Here is a 19,656-nt window from a genome sequence, read left to right as displayed (position 1 = left end):
CTACGTGATCTTCCGGCACAGAAACTTTGACATCATGACTGCCATGTCATGGTTTCTGTGGCAGCAGATTGCATAGAAGTGCATCTGCCGTCCAGGCCAGGAACCTGGTGAGGTGCTGCAGGGAGAAGAGGACATTGGGGTTCAGTGCTGGATGGTGAGTACTAAGTTTAGTTTTTTTATATACTCAAGTCCAAGACAAGTGGGGTTTTTCAGCAAAAAATTGTGCTGAAAAACTCGGCTTTTACTTGAATATATATGAATGTTAATTACACTTATTCCTATTATATCCCTTTTCGTAAAGGGCATGGAAAATGTTGTAAATGCAATGGCTATTAATACATTACAATGTATATCTGTAGAACTTGATGTCTACAACCATCTAAAAAAGGTTGGGACATGACAACAAAGGCAGTGGTGGTAATAAACAACTGGGAGAAAGAGCGGCAGTGTTCTGTGATGGGCAAATTCACAGTTCCCACAACGTATTTCCACCAGACTTCTCTCCACCTTCCTGTTCAAAGTCAGCAGTGAATCCTACACAGATGGGATGAATGTATTGTGGATCACCAAGGTATAGAGATAAAATGTCTTTATTGTTATACTCACAAAGCTTAAAATTCGCATCAAATCACAATCAAACTACACACACCTGGCCTTTTATTGTGACTTGATTATTTTAAGCTTTGTTTGAGTATAACAATAAAGAAATTTTATCTCTATACCTTGGTGGTCTGCAGGATACATTCAACCCATCTCTGTAGGATTTACTACCGACTTAGAACACAAAGGTCTATGGTGGAAATACGTTTTCCTCAAACAGACCGAGTCAAGATGAAAAATTATTCTGTGGTCCGATTAATGGTAGCATATCCTGCGGATTCAAGAGGAGAGGGAACCTGTGTCTAGCTCTTGGTGCACTGTTCAAAAGACTGTATATAATGGTAAAGGGTTTATAAGTGGCTACATACCGGGAAGCTTATATATCTGAATAGGCACTATCAATGCTCATTACATTCTACACCTATCTCAATAGCATGGCTTTCCTAAAAGGGTGAAATATCTGACATTCCATATAAGATATGTAATCTATGATCTTTTGTAAACAAAATCTTGGTCTGTGATATATCAAAATCATTCCATTCTATTTTTACTTACATATTACACAGCATCCCAACTTTTTAAAATAGTGGTATATATTCAATGTAATTTAGTTGTCCTGTGCAGTTTTCATTTATGCAAATGATACTGAGGGGTCTGTAGTATGTGCATGTAATGTAAATGTGTCCATACTAGGGATCATTGGTGGGTGGAATATGAAATACAAATAAATTGGAATTCATAAATAAAGATTCCATTAAAAAAATCTCTTCTCCCACTAATTTTGGAGACACAGCATTGGATACTGTCCAACTACAATAGATGCCAGTATTGATAAGAAATTGGGGATTGACCATACAAATGATCTAATGCTTGTCTATTCTTTGTCCATCTTTAAAGGAAACTACCTAATAAAGAAGATCTCATGGCAGTTTGCTAGTATCTGACTTATCACCATTCAGTACCAGTCCAATCTAAGCATTTTGTAGAAGCAGAGAAAAACATATCAGATAGCAGAGCGCAGATGCTTTCGCCTCCAAAGCCGAAGTTTCTGCCCATGTGACCATTCCTGATGTTAGGGCGTGTGACACAATTTGAAAACTAAATACGGCACTCGGTCCGAATCAGTCCGACCGCCCGACAGCACGCCCCCTAATATGTGTTGCATGGAAGCCAGCGCAGCTGCGCCACAAAAGGGTCGCAAGCACCACAATCGCAGTGCACACACTTCTTAAATACCTGTGTAAGCCATTTTAGCCATGAAGAACATAAACAGTCCGACTAAAGTGCGGGGCAAAGCCATTAGTAAGTGTGCCCTATTACATTTACATTCCGCTGATATTTCATAAACATTGCATATACACTGCCTTTCCATAAACACAAAGTTACATAATTACCATACAAATGTGATGTTACCGAAAAGGCAATAGGAAATGCAAAACACCAATACAGTGTTACTACAAATGTGACGTAAACGTGACGTAAATGCAATTATGTTGTTAATGCAAACATGATGTAACCATAATGTGAATGCAATGTGAACGCAAACAAATTGTAAATACAATGTAAATGCTAATGTCATGTAAACATGATGTTAACGCAAACGCGTTGCAAAATTGTAAATGCTATTAGAATGCAATGAAGACATAAATGCGAAGTAATAGCTACCTAAATGCAAAAGTAATGTAAACGTGATGCCACGGTCAAGCAGTACGCCAGCATGCACTGCCCTTCTTATTGCAGATGCAAACAATGTAATTATAGGAGGAGGGTAATTCTGTTGTGACGTATGTTGTGCCGCTTTGTGTTCCATCATCTCAGCAGTGGATTCTTTTTACAGTATACAGTATGCGCCCATTAATCATAGCGGCTGTCTCTCTGATGCTTTTAGTGAAATCATAATTCTATGTCCCATGTATCGCCAAAATATATGGCTACATCTAGCCGGCTAGAAATGTCAAGCACACCTTGTACATGCTAATCACAGTAGTTACATCGAGACCAGAGGCACATCACAGGGTTGCCTGGAGTAAGGAGTGCACGCTGTATAGGAAATAAGATGTTGTTGCTATGGTGACTGAGAATTCTCGCACAGTTGTAACAATTTGTTTTGAAATTTGAAATTTGATTATATAGACGCCACAAACTCATGACGTCTATTCTATCTGCATGCACAATTTTTCATCCTGTTAAAGTTTTCAAAATAGATGTCTACCCCCAGGGCTGCTATTAGGTGCTTACAGGCACCTGTGACGTCAGAGAACTAACCAATCCTGGGCCTGTGATATTTCATAGGTTTCACCATAGCTTGCATGTAGCATTCATATATATTGTGCTTACATGATGGTGAGATGATCAGTTACAGTAGGTTGAAAGTGTATTTGTAACTTTTACTGATTAGTTCAAGTCCCTGGCCACATCTTACTAACACTTCAGAAAAAGTCCCTATGCTTTTTTCTGGCAGGGCTCCATCCCCAGGATTGTGAGGTCACATTACACCAGCATTGGCTACGGGTAGACATGAGGGTTCCCAATATCTTCAGATCGGGCAGCTCAAGAGGCTCAACTTGCCCTTTTTCACTGTCAATAAAACCCACCATTCTGGCTGGTTTAAGGAGCCTTGGCTTTAGCCAGATTCTGTTTCATGGACTCCTTCTGCTACCTGTCCCCTCATTATTGAAGAGGACCTGTCACCCAAAATTAGTGCCCCCATCCAAACATACCTACTGAATCTACTCCCCAGCCCCTTTCTAATGCTGCCCATTTCAAAGCCCTGGCATTAATCAAACTTCAGTAATCGGTGCTTAAGTATATGACACATAACATACATGATGTCCGATCGACATGACCAGCAGTCCGGATTATTTATTAGGTGGCCGTCCAGGCACTCTTTTTTCACAGGCCGCCACTCCCCCGGGCTCCAATTGTCACACTTGCACATGTGCAGTAAGTGGTGAGAGCAGGACATGGCAGCGCCTGCAGACTGGATGCCACGATCGCCGGCATTTTGCGCATAGCAAAAGAACTGGTACCTGGGGGAGTGGTGGCCTGTGAAGAAAGAGGAGTGCCTGGACAGCCCCCTAATGAATAATCCGGACTGCTGGTCCGTCGATTGGTTATCATGCATGTTATGTGTCATATTCTTAAAGGGGTATTCTCGTCTGAGCATTCACATTCAGTTTCATTAATTTGCCATATATAAACATTTCTTCAATTATATGTTATTAAAAAGAATGTTCTTGTGTGAAGATAATTTCTCATAAATGTAGCCCTGCTGTCCCTTAGAAACGAGATGGCTTCCTCGGATGCAGTCACCTCTGCTGGAGTGAGTGCACAAAGAAACAAAACGTTATTGTATATAAAATGTCCGGGAGTTACTACATGTCGCACAGCCGTCCTGTAGTAATGATGGCTGAATCCTGGTGGTCCGGCAGGGCTCTATAGTGCATGTCTGGCCACCACTGCCAGAGTGTGACGTGATCGTATCCGAGGAAGCTATCTCGTTTCTAAGGGAAAACATGACTACATTTTTGAGAAATTATCTTCATACAGGAACATTTTTTTTTATTAACATCCAATTGAAGAAATGTTTATATAAGGCAAATGAATTTTATTAAATGTAAATTCCCTGATGGGAATACCCCTTTAAGCGTCGATTACTGAAATTTGATTAATGCCAGGTCTTTGAAATGGGCAGCATTAGAAAGGGGCCGGGGAGTAGATTCATTAGGTATGTTTGGATGGGGGCACTAATTTGGGGTGACAGGTCCTCTTTAAGTCATTGCTTTTGGTTGTATGATTCTCTTTATTTTCTGCAGATCTCATCTTTCCTCACCTATCCCTACTCCCTTTTCTGCCCACGTTCCCATCAGGTCTGGAGTCACTCAGAGCATGGACAGACAGGATAAACCACCATGGACAGACAGGAAAACCACCATGGACAGACAGGATAAACCACCATGGACAGAGGGTAAACCAGTTCCTCTCTCATGAGGGCATGTCCGCCTTCGCATCATTCGGAAACCACTTTATGTAACCTTCTTTGGAGCATTATAGCTATTTACAAGTTCACTTTATTTGTCCCTATTTAATGAATACTACCTCACCCCAGACCCTCACATCATGCTAAATGTCTGATTTCCCACATTTACACAAGAATGATTCACTCTACATATAGAATTCAGTTGTCCTGTATCACTAAGTGGTAAATGGATTTAGCCTCCACTGTCATTGCTATTTGGCACAGGTCTGGGAATGACGTGTTAAAAATTTTCCAAAATTGATGCTGGTGACGCAGTGGCTTTAGAGTCTGCGCTGCATTGGTAGACATGCTCCATAAATACAATAGTGGAGTGCCAGTGGATTAGGGTATACTACTTTGTAACTACAAAAGGTCATTACAGGAAGTCTACCTCTTTCACTAGGTGTTATCATCTACTAGCAGCAAATTGTCTAAAATGCACAGTGATATTCATCATACCTACTCCTGTCTATTATACCATTTCAAGGCATTCCCAGTTTTATCAGTACGGGGCAGTTGGTGCACCCAGGATGTGTCTTCAGTGTCTGTAGCACTGCTATTCCTGCCACTTACCTCTACTTCCAGTGTCAATCACATGATAAATCTTGCTTATCTTACAGAGAGGGTAGTAGACAGGAATAGCAGCAGTGCTCTGAGCACCAGGAACATGGCTTGGGTGCACCAACTGCCTCATTAACATGCAGATAAAAATGGATATTTCTCAAAAATGTCATAATGGACTGAAATGCCTCTGATGAAGCCTTAGTGACAACTTTGGGAATGTATTAAGGTAAATGCCTCATGTGGAATTTGGGCTTATCTGAAAATATTAAATAATTTGTAACGGTAGAAGACAATCTGTAATACGAAAATTGTACAACAAATAGCCTTCCAGAGGTATGCTATAATTCTGCCATTAAAATGAATAACTGCTGATACATACCAATTATATTTAGTCCCGAGTCGTAGTCAAAGCCATTAATTCCTTTCGTAATGTTCAGAGAGGTTGTCCTCAGATGGGTTTTGCCTTTTTCTCTCCAGGCCAGAATGACTGTGTTATTGTCACTTGTAGAACACGACAAAAAAGCCTCTAAATGAGAGCTGTAAGTAACTGAGGGCGAATACAGAAATATCCTCATTAGTTTAGCACAAGATGCTATTTGAAGTCACATCAGGCAGAGCGTCGCACTGACGAAAAATGTCAAGCAAATCCAAAAATGATCTTTATTACCATGACAGATTGGAAATGTTGGAAGACTACTACAGTTACATTAAGGTCAATTAAGAAGCTGTCAGATTTTAATCAAACCTTTCCTACTGAACCAAAACACCTCTTGACAGTATCCGTAGAAATGTGCGCCGCCGCGTCCTGTGACTTTATTATCCCATAATGCATGGAACATGCCTCTTGTAAATGTACTGGAAATAGGAATATCAATCAGGAGGTGTTAGGTCAGAAGAGACAGGAGATTTCAGGTACAGCTCTTTGAGCAATTACATTACAATATTTCTGCAATGATAACAGAGAAGTATTGTCAGATTCTAAGGAGAATAATGTTACTTGAAGCAATTCAAGCAAAGCCTATCCTTAACAGATATCCAGTAACCTTCCTGTTGCTAAATGTGATGTGATATTCTTCACCTAGAGGAGTAAAAGATTGGAACATTAAAATGACTGGAGGAGTTTAAGCATTCAGTCTTACTTATATTAAATTGCCTATTGCTTCTTGAAAAGTTCAATGCAGCAGTAGACGGCCTCAGCCTACTAACTACACAATACGCATCCTCCTTTGGATGGACTTGGGCTTCGATTAGTTTCCGGGCAGTAGTCTTTACATGTATTGTACTCTTTTGTATGGGGTTATTATGGGTGACAGTGCAGGGAAGCTAATGAGCACTGTGCTTAAAGTAACAGCCACACAAAATTGCTTATTCTGTGGTCTGTAACAAAGATAGATAATGTAAGTTGTAATGGAGGTAATCTGCTTACTAGTGGCTGGATTTGTTATTAAACCCAGAATATCTTGGGGGAAGCTCTATGTTAACATGTTTAAGACTTTTAAGTAGTCTACGAAAATAACTTGTGGGTCTTATCTCAAATGAACACACACATCCTGGCATCATCCACTGATAAGTTAAAATATCAGTCTCTGTCCTATTTGCGTCAGTGTTACATCAAAGTTTTACAAGGGAGAGATTGTGCTCCGTTTCTGCCTGCACTAAGTTCCGCTGGTGTAAGCAGGTACCAGGCTGTGCAGCATATACTGGTAGGCCCCATTAGGCAACACAAAGTTGAGGCATTGATCAAATACATGGCAGACAGTTCTTCAATTTCCATGTGCTGTGGTGAGATTACTTACAGCCTGTGAACCTGCAGCATAGAGAAACTCTGAGAACTTCCCCCAGTAGCCTTAATTACCATAATTTTAAACGTTGATTTTAGAAGGAAGAAGGTCGTGGATAACAAATATAAGAAGATTACGACAGTCACAGTGCCTGGATCTATTAGTAAGTGTCCCTGGTTTATGCATATTGGATTTTAATGAGAGATTTCCTGTAACTGCCCGCTGGGTGATGAAGTGGTCCTGTGGCCGGAAGTGCTTTGGCTCACATTCTCCCCCCCCCCCCTCCTTACTGCCTGTTGACTCCTCCTTCTTCTTCTTCTCCTGCTTCTTCATCCAGTCAGTGCAGTATCTGCACATCCAGTTTTATCAAAGCCATAGGAAAAAAGCAGCAGACTGTGCTGATACAGACCTGCTGCAGATTCTGCTTGCAGTGCATGGCATGTGTTTATGGCGTTTACACCTTGCTGCTTGCCTATCTGCACCGCTGAGGAACTTTGGCCTGTGCAGCCACTGCCTCTAATGTACAAACTCGGTTGAATCCTACTTTGCAGATGCTGGAAAAAGTGTGTGAGCAGAGAAGGCAATTGGTAAGTTACAGAACGCCTGGGAGATTTGAGGTAGTGACCAACAGCACTTCACCACCAACTGGGCCGCCATGAGGGACATTTTTTTAGTACTACATTGATTCCAATATGGTACCAATATGGTAGAGGAATAGTGTGTGGATTTTTCCATTGCTTCTTTAACCCTCTATGTAAATAACTGGGTCTGAACACCCAGAGTGCCTTTATTTTGATATGTGCAAGGTTTTTTTTTGTTTAGTTTTTTTAATGTTATTTTATTATTTTAAGTACTTACCCTAGCCCATTTTGGGTAGGGCATATGTTCTGTTTTTCACACAATTATTCAGCCCTCTAGCCTTACTACCGCCATTTTGGTTGTTAAAATTCAGGTCTCCACTTCCAAGGGGTGCACGTTCGAGGTAAAGTTTGTGCCAAAGCCAAGATCCTGAACCAAATTTTTACCACTAATCGGTCAAACCAGAATTTTAGCCAACACGTTCATGTCACGATCCATACAGCGGATTGCAGGTGCACCCAAGCCCCTCTGCACTGCCCCGGTCCCTCTCCCGTGGACTTACTTCTCCACGCTCCCACTCACATCTAGACTGGGCCCTGCGCGCGGTGGTACTTCAAGATATAAAGGGCCAGTGCACAGATGATTGGCGCTAGCCACCTCTGGGAATGCATTTAATAGAGCGGCTCCCATCATTCCCAACCAGATCTTCAAGCCATTCCCTGCAGAGAAAGCCCTCCTGTGTATCCTGTGTTCCTTTGTATCCTGCGTTCCTGCGTATCCTGCTGTCCCATGTGCCAGTCCGTTGCTATGTTCCTGATCCGTGTGCCAGCTCCTGTGTTTCCTGATGTGAGTCCTAGTGTGCCTTACTGTGCTGTTCTCCCGCTGTCTCCCCGGGTACAAACTGTCTCCTGCATTACTACCTTGTCTGCCACTTCAGGCTACACGCACCTGTGGAATGACCTGGTGGTACCCCGCCGCAGCAAGACCATCCCACTTTGCGGCGGGCTCTGGTGAAGACCAGGTGCCACTTAGACTCCGGTCCCAGGTGTCGGCTAGTACCAGCTCCCGCCATGTTCCAGAGGGTCCACAGACTCACAGCCCTGATAGCTCATCACTATTCAGCACCAGTTCAAGTATCTTCTACCTCAGTAAATCTTTATATAATAATTTACATATGGTGTGGGGCATATGGCTAGTATAAAATGTGCTGTATTATGTCTTCTGTGTTCATGAGCACTCACCATTATCTAGTCAGCTAGCAAAATTATGAGGAAAATATCTTTATAAATTTGTCTATGTAACTAGTTTGATTGTACAATGGAGGTCACTGACTGTATTAATGTCATGTGTTGGCTTCTTTTGTGAAATCTTTTCATACAAGATTCAGTCAATTCAATGATATTGATTCTTTGGTAAGCACTGGAAAAAATAATTTGACTACGGGACAACTATGTGTGAGTATATACTCATGTACAGAACAGTACATGGGCATGTGAGGTAGCATGCACTTTATTTCGCTTCACTGGGAACGTGCCGAGTGGCCACACCGCTAGTTATAGGCAGGTCCTATTCCTGTCTGGTTAGTGACATGGCTGCTTACATCATAAAAGGCCTGTTTGCAGATGTTATGGACACATTTGTGTATATGACACCATTTATTTAATTATAAATGCAACGGAGTTCAGTATCCTCATTCAGATTATTGGCTGTATGCATTCCTCATGTGCTGAAAGCTATCTCATCCAGATGAAGGAGTATGAGAAAGCCTTAGCAAATTGGATCATATCTAGAATTGAGCAGAAAATGTCTAAGCACATTACCTTGTCGCACCCAGTTCTCTTCATGAAGTCCATGTTTTGCAATGGAGCAACATTTATGGAATCCACCAACCAACTCCTTCCAGGAAATGTAGAGAGTAGTCTGCTGGTCTTCTGTAGAATTAGCCGGCCGCTCAAACAAGGTTATTAGAGCCGTAGTAAAACATATGGCTTGGACCTATAGCAATTAGACACACGTAGTTATAGAGGTACACAGTTATAGAGGTAAGACACAAAGTATCACCCTATTAGAAATAAACTTATGAACATATTGGATAGTGTGAACCTAGAGAGATAAAATTCACATTCCCACACTCATAGATGAGAAGCATAAAGACTGAACATAAAGGAGTAAGAAGCACATTCCCTCACTTATAGACATATAGGGGAACATTCACTTACCAGGTCACTGGAGTTCCCTGAATACTGCACCATGCAGCGATTCACTAAGATCGTGCACCTGAAATCATGAATGTGTCACTTCCCCATTCAGGTCCAACAGAGCTCACCATCTTTTTTGTGGTGCATTTTAAACATAGGGCGTACAACACAATTTGAAAGTTAAATCCCACTCTCAGTCCGAATCAGTCGGACCGTCTGATGGCAAACTACGTAATTTGTGTTGCATGGAAACCAGCGCAACTGTGCCACAAAAGGGTCATGTGTGTCACAATCCAGGCGCACACACTTCTTAAATACCTGTGAAGTCGTTTTAGCCCCGAAAAAGGTGGAACTAAAGTGTGCACCCTTAGTAAATGTGCCCCATCGAGATGAGAAAAATATTATTATAAGTATACATCACGCATTCAGAATAGATGGGAAGACACGCATTGGCAACACAGAGACGACTAAGAACCTTACCTGCCCATTGACATCTCCAAATGTAAGAATAGCATCATTGCCATCATCCGAGTTGTGCCAGTAATCCATACAGATTGGCGTGGCAGGTAATCCTTGGAGTTTATACTGGCAAAACACATCCTGCTTTGAGCTGAGATCATAGAAACAGATTTCTTTGCTGGTGAATGACACTGCCATCTGTGGAGTGGGAAACTCTGAAAGTAAAACTATTGAACAATAATAAGGACAAACAATGAAGGATGCTTTCTGCTATTTAGGGCTTCTTGCAGGAGGAAATTTGGGCTTCCCAAATGTTTCATCACATGGTGACCAATATTGCCTGAGCCCTTAAACAATAATATTTGTATGACTGTGACCACATACATTACAGGTTCCTTTAACAAACTGTAGATCTTTTATTTTCAACTGGTTTTATAGAGGCCCATCGTCACTTTTAACTCCCAAAGGATATATTCAGATCCCACAGACTATGGGACAGTAAAACACTAAGGGGGCATGCTTTATCTCAGATTGTTTTATGGACCAGGGACCTCATTTTTCACTAAAGACAGATTGTAAAAGCCCATGACACCGGCAGTGCAAATATGTCTCTTCCTTTTCTAAGTATTTGCATTACAATATAATTGTGTGTTATAACTTACCTTGCATCCTGACAGAATCCTGGGGTAGTCACAGAGGCTGGACTTTGGTTTGGATGCATTTAAAAAAACAACATGTGGCTTGTCCGTGTTACCCACTCCTCAGAGCTTGGCCCCCACCTTTGTGCTCCTGTCTAGCTCCACCTCCTGCTTCTTCTCAGAGGTCTCGGCCTGGTCAGCCTGACATCAGTGGGGGAGGGACAAGCTGTACAGGAAGACAAACATGGAGACAGCCTGCAGCTCAAACAGGTCACATGTTGTTTTTTTAAATGCATCCAAACCAAAGTCCAGCCTCCGTGACTATTAGCCGAGGCCCCTAATTTTACCACAAATAACTGGTAAAACCTATTGACGCGAGTATAAGACGAGGGTGGGAAATGCATTGGTCACAGCCTCCCCAGTATATAACCTGCCAGCGCCCTGTAGTATATAGCCTGCCAGCCCCTGCATTATATAGCAAGCCTGCCCCCTGTAGTAAAAAAAATTAACACGCCCCCCCCCCGGTTCTCTTCTTGCTTCGGCTCCTCTGCGGGTCATTCGGCTCCCTTTGGGTCTTCACGCTTGGCCGACACACACAATGACATCAGCAGCTTGCCGACGTCATTGTTAGTGCGGCGCCCGCATCGCAAGGGGACCCAGAGAGGAGCAGAAGGACTCAAAGAAGAGCAGATGGACCCGAAGAGGCACCGGAGCATCGGAAGGAAGAAGAGGACCTATGAGGGGTATCGGAAAGGTGAGTACAGTGTTAATTTTTTTAATAGACTCAAGTAAAAGCCAAGTTTGGGTTTCAACACAAATTTTATACTCAAGTATATACGGTAGTTTTATTGAAAAAATGAAATAACATATAAATAACCTCTTTATGATAGTACAATTATTTTTAGTGCATTTATTGTTAGCATTTGATATTGCTTGTGAACTGCTCCTTTTCATCATGTCTTACCTATGTATGTTGTTTTATTTTTGGAAAATTAATAAAAGTTATTGTGAACTAAAGATAAAGTGGTTAGGGCATTTTAATATGTTGTAATCAGCCAATCCCTCCTATTCCCTGTACTCTATTGCTGCTTCAAAGAAATGGGATAAAGTATAAATCCACCATGGAGAACTTACTGAAAGGTCTCAATAAATATTGATAAAGTCAAAGTTATAACAACTGTGAAAAAGCCACTGACAATCTCTTTGAAACCAAATCTATATTTTCTTCTTTAAGGTCAAACAGCTTCCTGGTGTCACCAAATCTTTGGAGATCTAGTTAGACAAAGAGCCCATAGTATAAAGTATATGTCTTTCTATTGTGAATTACTTTATATTTCAACTCATTCAGTTATGGAAGGATCTTATATGAGTAAAGGTACCACCATGATGGTGGCCATACAATTTTGATAAATTTCAGCCAAAGCCATCCGATTTGCCAAATCATTTCATGCGTTTGTGTCCAGACTTTTCCCTGTTGTTAGGGGAATAACAGGATTAGGTATGTTTAATTATAAAATTCTGAGTTGTTCTCAGTGGAATCGGCTATGGGGAGAGGTAGAGTAGTATTTGGAGAGGTGCAGTTGTCCACTCTTTGACAACCATGGGGACAGGTCAGTTTTTAAGCCTTTTACAAGCTTTGCAATAACAATAGAAACATAATAATAATCCATTTTTATTTAGATTTATGCTTTTCATTACTCGGTGACATTGCTTGTTTATTTTGCAGTTCTACATAGAGTGGTAATTACATTTCTTGATCCTGTTCCCATTCCTAGGCTGTGCCAGCACAGGGCACACACTCCATATTGTGCAGAGTCTATGTGACAGATAAAATGAATGGAGCTCACATTGTAACCCTCCACCCTTGCCTTATTGATATATGCATTACTTATATTTACATCCATATTTACCTTGTTTACATTGGCCAGGAACACCAAGCTGGTTGCCCATAAATCTTTCAGCTTGACGGTATCTGTGCAGATCCGCAGGCTTCTTTGTAGTTTTAAATTCTCTCCCCAGACTCCCAGTAATCCATCTTTGCTCAAAGTTACGTAGCGGCAAGAACCTTTCAAATAAACTACTTTTTGGATGTTTTCCTTGTGAATTAATGGAAGGCTGCGAATATCCCTCCACTGGGGAATTACTGATGATTTCACTCGTTCATCTTTCTCGTAAAGCTCAAGCAGCATGAAGGATGTTAATTTGTCCCAATCAATGAAACCTTCACGACTCACATCTATCTTATCAAATAAATCCCCGTATTCGTCTTTCACACCGCGCCTCACGGCTGCATATGTTCTCTCCATGAATTCCTCCTTGTTCATGCATTCTGGTGGATTTAGCTCTGGGGACTGAGAGAATACATGTACATGACAACATTTACAGAAGATGACAAAGGAAATGGGTTAGTGATATTACAACACTGTGTTACATTAGGAAAATTAGTGGCCCACGACTCTTTCGTAAACCTTCGTTTCTCAAGGTTAATGTCACAATGTGAATATCATTTCTGCCATCTTTAGTAATGGTATAGAATCACTTGTCAATGTAGGAATTGCAGACTAAGCAAATCTTTTTACTTATCTACTTCTCTGTCAGGTAACAATGTTCTTCACTATTCCATATGTATTATATTAGAAATTGTATTTTATGTCTCAAAGAGTTTATTAAATGGCTTCTGTTTAAACGGGTTGCCGGGCCTGGCCTAGGGGGCTTGTAAAAACACTAAAAAACTTATCCTTAGCTTCTCCATCAATCCAGTTGTCCAATGTTGTTGACCGTCAATGCCATGCCTCGGTTTGTTTACAGGGGAGGTGTTACTGCCCGACTACTTACGCTAGCCTGATACAGCATTGAATCTAATGCTTTAACAGGGGCAAGACAATTGACGAATGGGTGTACCTACCTATGTAAACAAACAGGGGCACGGTACTAACATACGGTGGCGCGGGACAACGGGAGCGATAGAGAAGGTAAGTAAGTTTTTTATTGTTTCTGCAGCTCACCCCTGACAGATATATAGTTTTTTAAAGCCTGAACAACCCCTTTAGTATTTTCCCATAAAATCGGTTTATCAGGACTAGGGATAGTTTGTGCTGTGATCTTCATGTAGTCTCAGCTCTGGACAAGTTAGTGAGTGGAAGTTAAATTTAACTGTGTTACTTTTTATTTTAGCAGGGTCCGTTTTTACCAAATCTGCTCTGTTTCCTTCAAAAGCCATGTACCCCTCTTGGTAAGAACTGATGGGCCACATTAAACCAGCTGTACATATGTACATTTATTGTGATAGAAATGAGGATGGGTTGAGACTTTGTGTTGTAACACAACAGACAAGGTCCATGGTTTGGCAGATAACCTAAAATTTACTACTTGCCTAAATCCCCTGAACTATTCCTGTTACTTGTCTGTAATATTAATCGCTCCTTCAGGCGGCATTTGGTTAGTGCTGTCAGGGCCAGTATAACCATTTGTGGCAAGCTAGTCCTCCAACGATATCACATTGGTTTGCAAAATTTAAAGTCAATCTGTTGTTTCCACTCTTGTTCTCTTTATCAAAACCTGTCCCTTTCTCTGATATCTATAACTACCTGCTTGTTCTATGCCCACTGGGTTAATGTAGTGGCATCAGGGCTCTAGGCAGGAATTGCTGTGTTACATATATTTCTACCACCAAGGTAGAACACCACTCCTTCTTCAGTTGCCTCCTGTTGGGCCGGCACCAACAGTTTCAGCACAGCCATGGCGAAATGGAAGAAGGCGTGCTGAAACTCATCTGTCTGGGCAAAGGACCATAAGTAGGGAAAAACTCCCTCCTGACCCCTTGAGCAACTCTCTGGATCAACTGAAACTATTTACAAAATGAGAAACTTTTTAAAAAGCAAAGATTTTTGACAAACAGAAACATTTTTGAAAAATAGTACATTTTTTACAAAACCAAAACTATTTACAAAGCCAAAACATAAACAATTTACAAAAGTTTTGTTCCTAGGCCACTAGCATCTAGACATCCCAAGCTGGGCTGGTGTACATCCCATGCCATGTGCATGTGCTCAACTTGGTGCAGCAAAGGGTCCTGGACAATTATGCATACATGCCGGAGCTGCTGGATAAAGTATGCGCTGTCTGTGTACACCATGTGCGTTATCACCCTGCTGCTGATCACCTACCTGCAATGCATAGAAACTTTAGCCTTCCCACCCACCACCTCACATGTGATGTTCCGACCCGCTGGAATTGCAGTTATGCTGGTCAAGGGTTTGTGAGCAGGAGCAACAATAGTTGAGCTCCAGTTACGGAACACCCTGGGAATTTCAATTACTGACCAGAATAAATTTACCTCTAACAAGTAGGCATCATGAACGAGTTGTGCCATGCTGTAGTACCACCGATATGGTCAGTGCTGATGACGCCATCATCAGCGCTGCTATACCCATTCTTTTCCTGCTAGAAAAAAAGACTTTAGGCCATGATGGAAAAAGTAATGGTGGTAGAGGGAGAGGCAGAGGAGGAAGAGGTGTCTGGCCACTACACCTGGCTCGAGGGTGCGTTGCTGGTCCAACAACAGCCAGGTAATCTACAGTCCAGCCAGGGGACAGTTTAGCAAGAGGAGGAGGAATAGGAGGAGTTTTCCCCACAGCAGGGTGAAAACTAGAGCGTGGCTGGGGGGATGAGGCACAATCTAATCAACCTACCAGTATGTTTTGGAGTGTGGGAGGAAACAGGAGGACCCGGAGGAAACCCACGCAAACACGGAGAGAAGATACAAATTCTTTGCAGATGTTGACCTGGATGGGACTTGAGCCCAGGTTCCCAGCACTGCAGGGCTGTAGTGCTAACCAGTGAGTCACACTCTATATGAAAAGCCATGCACCTGTGTGACATCACATGTTCATAGACAGATGTTTATTGGCAGAGAGCAATCAGAGATCTTGAAACTATGAGGATTTGATAGTATGTAAAATTCTCTTTGCCATGCACAAATTAGGTGCTGAAATGGGAAAACCCCTTTAATTACCCATCAGCATTCCTGGGTAGACAGTTGACACAACCAAGATCAATTTTAGAAGTTCCTGACATATGAAAACTTTAAGGGCTCTTGTGGCCAGTCGTCTTAGTGAAATAACAGAAACACATCCCTTGTTTAGTTATTATTTGTTAACTTACCTTAAAGAGATTTTGAATTTCGGTAAAATCCTTTATGCTAAGCCTGTTTTCGATTGATTCCCCTAGATGTCTACCACCTTCTGAACTCTCATCACTTGGCAGAGCAGGGGAGCTGGGCTGTCTTTCAATAACAGGAAGGTTTTGGCTGTTCATCTTTTTCTTCTTAATCAAATCCTTTGCGGTTTTGGATCTAAGTCCTGCATTATAAGTAGAGGCTGCGAATACAAAAGGAATAATTACCAAAAAAGTCATGTTCCTGATAAAACTGGTAGAAGTCAGAGACAGTCTTACAAACCTCAGGACACAGGTTGATATAGTGTGACAGTCGCTGGATTTTCTGGGTGTGAGAGGTTACATTAAAAGCTGTGCAGGAATGTTTTTGTCTTCATTTAGAGGCCTCTAGTTACTTAGTAACACTACACGGAGCTGGACAACACACCGTGTCCCGTAACTGCACAAACACTCGTAGGGCTGGAATACAACTATGTACTCATCTTCACTAAACTCACCTTCTTTATTTGTCATATATCAATATAGCTTTTTCTTATTGAAACCATGATATTTATAGTTTTTTTTCCCCCAAATGTTTAGGTTTATCTTAAAGTATTTTATTTTTCTATATATTTTATTTTTCCCAGACTAAAATTTTTATTTGATACAGATTGCACAATATGTCAATTTGAATGACACGACAGCACGTTACTCTGACAAACTTACTCAGGGTATTTTACGAGCTTTACCGGACCGAGTCCAAAATCACTTGCACTGCTGAGTTCAGATTGGTAATTCAGTTACGGTGTGGTAAATTCCTCAAGCGCACCAAATAAGTTTCTCAAATATGCTTGTGGGCAACAAGTATAAGCCCGGGAAAACACCAAGAGGTTCATATATCTTTTTTTTGGTATGTCTGTTGCACAAGAAAGTTGCAAAAAAAGTTGCACAAAATTTTAAGCAACCAATTCTAACTTTTTTTCCTACACCAACAAAGAGGAGGAGATATTTTACAACTGTTGCACAAAAAATTGGGATTTTTTTTTAAAACATAAACCTCTGGATTCCAAAAATAAACGCAACACTGAAAAACTGCTGAATATTTTATATAAGGTTACCAAAACTTAATAGAAATGGCTCCACTTGTACAATAAACTACCGTAGTCCTTATTTTGAGTATGGTGTAAGTTTCAGTATTTTTGGTACAGGAAGAACACACCCCATCTCTTCTAGATGCAAGCTACATAGAGAGATATATAGACATAGGGATTTTCTCAATTTCAGTGTTGCATGGCTCAACCCTCAACCCTACACCATTTCTGGTTCACTCCTCATGTTAACAAGTTATTGATAAATGGGTTGTAACAAGCTGATCAGTTAGGGTCCAGCAACTGGGACCCCACCAATCCAGAGAATAGGAATCGTGTTTTGATTAATGCAGATCAAGCTTGAGTCTTGCTGCTCCACTCAATTGTTTTTGTGGACGTGCAAAGTTGGTAACCACCTTTAACTTGTAATGCTACAGGTCTTCATATAAGTGCCACCAAAAACTTGTCACTTTTTTTGTATCACAAAACTTGCTGAAAGGGTAATAAATCCTCTAAACCTCTACTCCCCATAGTAAGTGAAAAAGTATTTTCAGAAAATCTTATCACCAGACCCTTTATGTACAAAAAAAAAGAAAGTCAATGTTTAAAATTATGATAATGATCCAGAAGAGCTCTATAGAGGGCTTTACCCCCGAGAGCTCTAGCTTCAAAGGATGTTACACTGCCTACCTCCTCCTTCTGCTGTAATCTCACACATTGGGGGGGGGAGAAGTGCTCCTTCACTGAGTAACAGCCTGTGAAGCTATGGCATGGAGGGGCTCTGGTAATGCTCCCAGAAATCATTAGCATAATGTCCAAGCATCAGTGGAAGGACATTATGATTCTAGTGAGCACTTCCTAATTTTTCTTTGTGTTTTTAAAGTGTGCCCAGTATAATAGAAAGATTTGTATCTCCTGTGTTTCGGGCCCGCTCCTGGTTTTGGCTTACAAATACAGATACAAATGACTGCGGTGTCAAAACAATTTTAGGAACCATAGAAACAGTACAGTTTTTGGAATTTAACAGCAGGGAGGGTCAGTGTCAGCATATGTTCAGGTTTCTAACTTGAGACTCTTTTTGTCTCGTTACGCAGATTCTCAATAGCTGTTAGTAACAGGCTGCAAATTAATTGTGCTGTATCAACCATGCACTGCCATGTCCTTCCAGTGGTTTGGACTATAGTCAATGCTTTGCGTTCCTAAATAACATGTCCCCTTCCGAGTTGTCAGGTACAATGTACAGTATTCCCTAAACAACAAAGAGGCCTCTGCACATGTCCAAATGATTACATGAAATAGCTGGTCGATGGTCAGAACCTCACCAGTCTGATCCTATGGCCAACCAGCAAGTCAGTAACCCAGAGTTACTGAGGGTCTATAAAGTTAAGTTCACATCATGTTTTTCCCCTTCATCATAACAAAATGTTAGACAGATTTTTAGGGTGATCACTTTCACTAGTATGCGACATATACAGGTCAGAGGAGGCAAAAAGGCTGCCTCGGTCTGCCATTTTTTTTTGCTCATTAATTTACACTCTTCAAAAAAAAAGAAAAATTTGCTGTGACACCATTTAACCATATGCTGTCCATTTCCTTTTGATCCTGCCTGAGATGGTCTACTCCGTCATTGGAGTTCAGCTGTGTTAACTTAAACTGATTGAACTTGTATGGTGTGTGCCTTTCCTGATCACAGCTTACAGTGCAGGTCAGAGCACATTAGTATCATGAGGTCTAAGGAACTGGTCAAGGAGCTCAGAGGCAAAAATTTGGCAAAGCACAGATCTGGCAAAGGTTACAAAATAATTCTGCAGCACTCAAGGTTCCTTAGATCACAGTGGCCTTTATAATCCTTAGATGTGTGGGACAACCACAACTTCCCCGGCCTCGCTGTCCAGCTAAACCAAGCAATCATAGGAGAAGAGCTCCACAGGTGCAGTAGGGAAATGGGAGAAAATTCTACAAAGTCAACTATGACTACAGGCCTCCACCACTCAGGGCTTTATAGTAGAGTCTGCAGAGAATGTATACCAAGTATCCAACACACAAATCTTGCAGAGATCGGGTTGAATCAGTGCTCTTCTTTATTAGGTATACAACAACATGCAGCATAGACATACAGGTATATGATCAACGTGCAGCATCTTACTCATGATCCAATGTGTTTACAATGTCTCAATCATTAAAAATATCTGCCTTAGTCGTCATCACGTGAAAAAATATAAAAATAAAATCAATGAATTGGAACTAGTGAAGATGTTTATATATTCCATTTACATTTTACTATGAAGATGGAAAATGAAACATAGACCATATTATGAAGTACAGTATACATAAAGCTGTCTATAATTAGACACTAGCCAAACTGACTTGGTCAGACGACATAATAATAATAAAAGAAATATATTATATACATACACACACATCATAGAAGGACAATATTTAATTGATCGGACCTATCCAATGTTGTTTAATATGTTATTATAAAGTTCAATCTCTTATTCATTCCTTGAGTTTGTCGAATTTCTAGTATAAACATCCAAAAAGTTTCACCGTTCAACAGTTTACCTTTAAATTCCC

The 19,656-nt window shown here is 41.0% G+C and overlaps 1 protein-coding gene across 3 annotated transcripts in view; it reads right to left on the bottom strand.

The window, feature by feature from the left end:
• WDR49 (WD repeat domain 49) overlaps positions 1 to 16,395 on the bottom strand; it is a 76,249-nt gene extending 59,854 nt beyond the window's left edge. For 2 of the 3 annotated variants that reach the window (XM_072142876.1, XM_072142878.1), the window contains exons 1-5: positions 16,001 to 16,280; positions 12,748 to 13,188; positions 10,221 to 10,397; positions 9,363 to 9,537; positions 5,562 to 5,729 (exon numbers count right to left, since the gene is read on the bottom strand). In XM_072142876.1, the coding sequence (XP_071998977.1) occupies positions 5,562 to 5,729; positions 9,363 to 9,537; positions 10,221 to 10,397; positions 12,748 to 13,188; positions 16,001 to 16,252 (1,213 nt within the window). In that variant the 5' untranslated portion in view covers positions 16,253 to 16,280. The other variant, XM_072142877.1, reaches the window with a different exon arrangement.
• Between the last annotated feature and the right edge of the window lie 3,261 nt (positions 16,396 to 19,656).

This window comes from Engystomops pustulosus, chromosome 3 (assembly GCF_040894005.1).
Source record: "Engystomops pustulosus chromosome 3, aEngPut4.maternal, whole genome shotgun sequence".
Classification (NCBI taxonomy): Eukaryota; Metazoa; Chordata; class Amphibia; order Anura; family Leptodactylidae; genus Engystomops; species Engystomops pustulosus.
The sequence above is the reverse complement of the archived record's forward strand: the minus strand, read 5'-3'. Positions and strand labels throughout refer to the sequence as shown.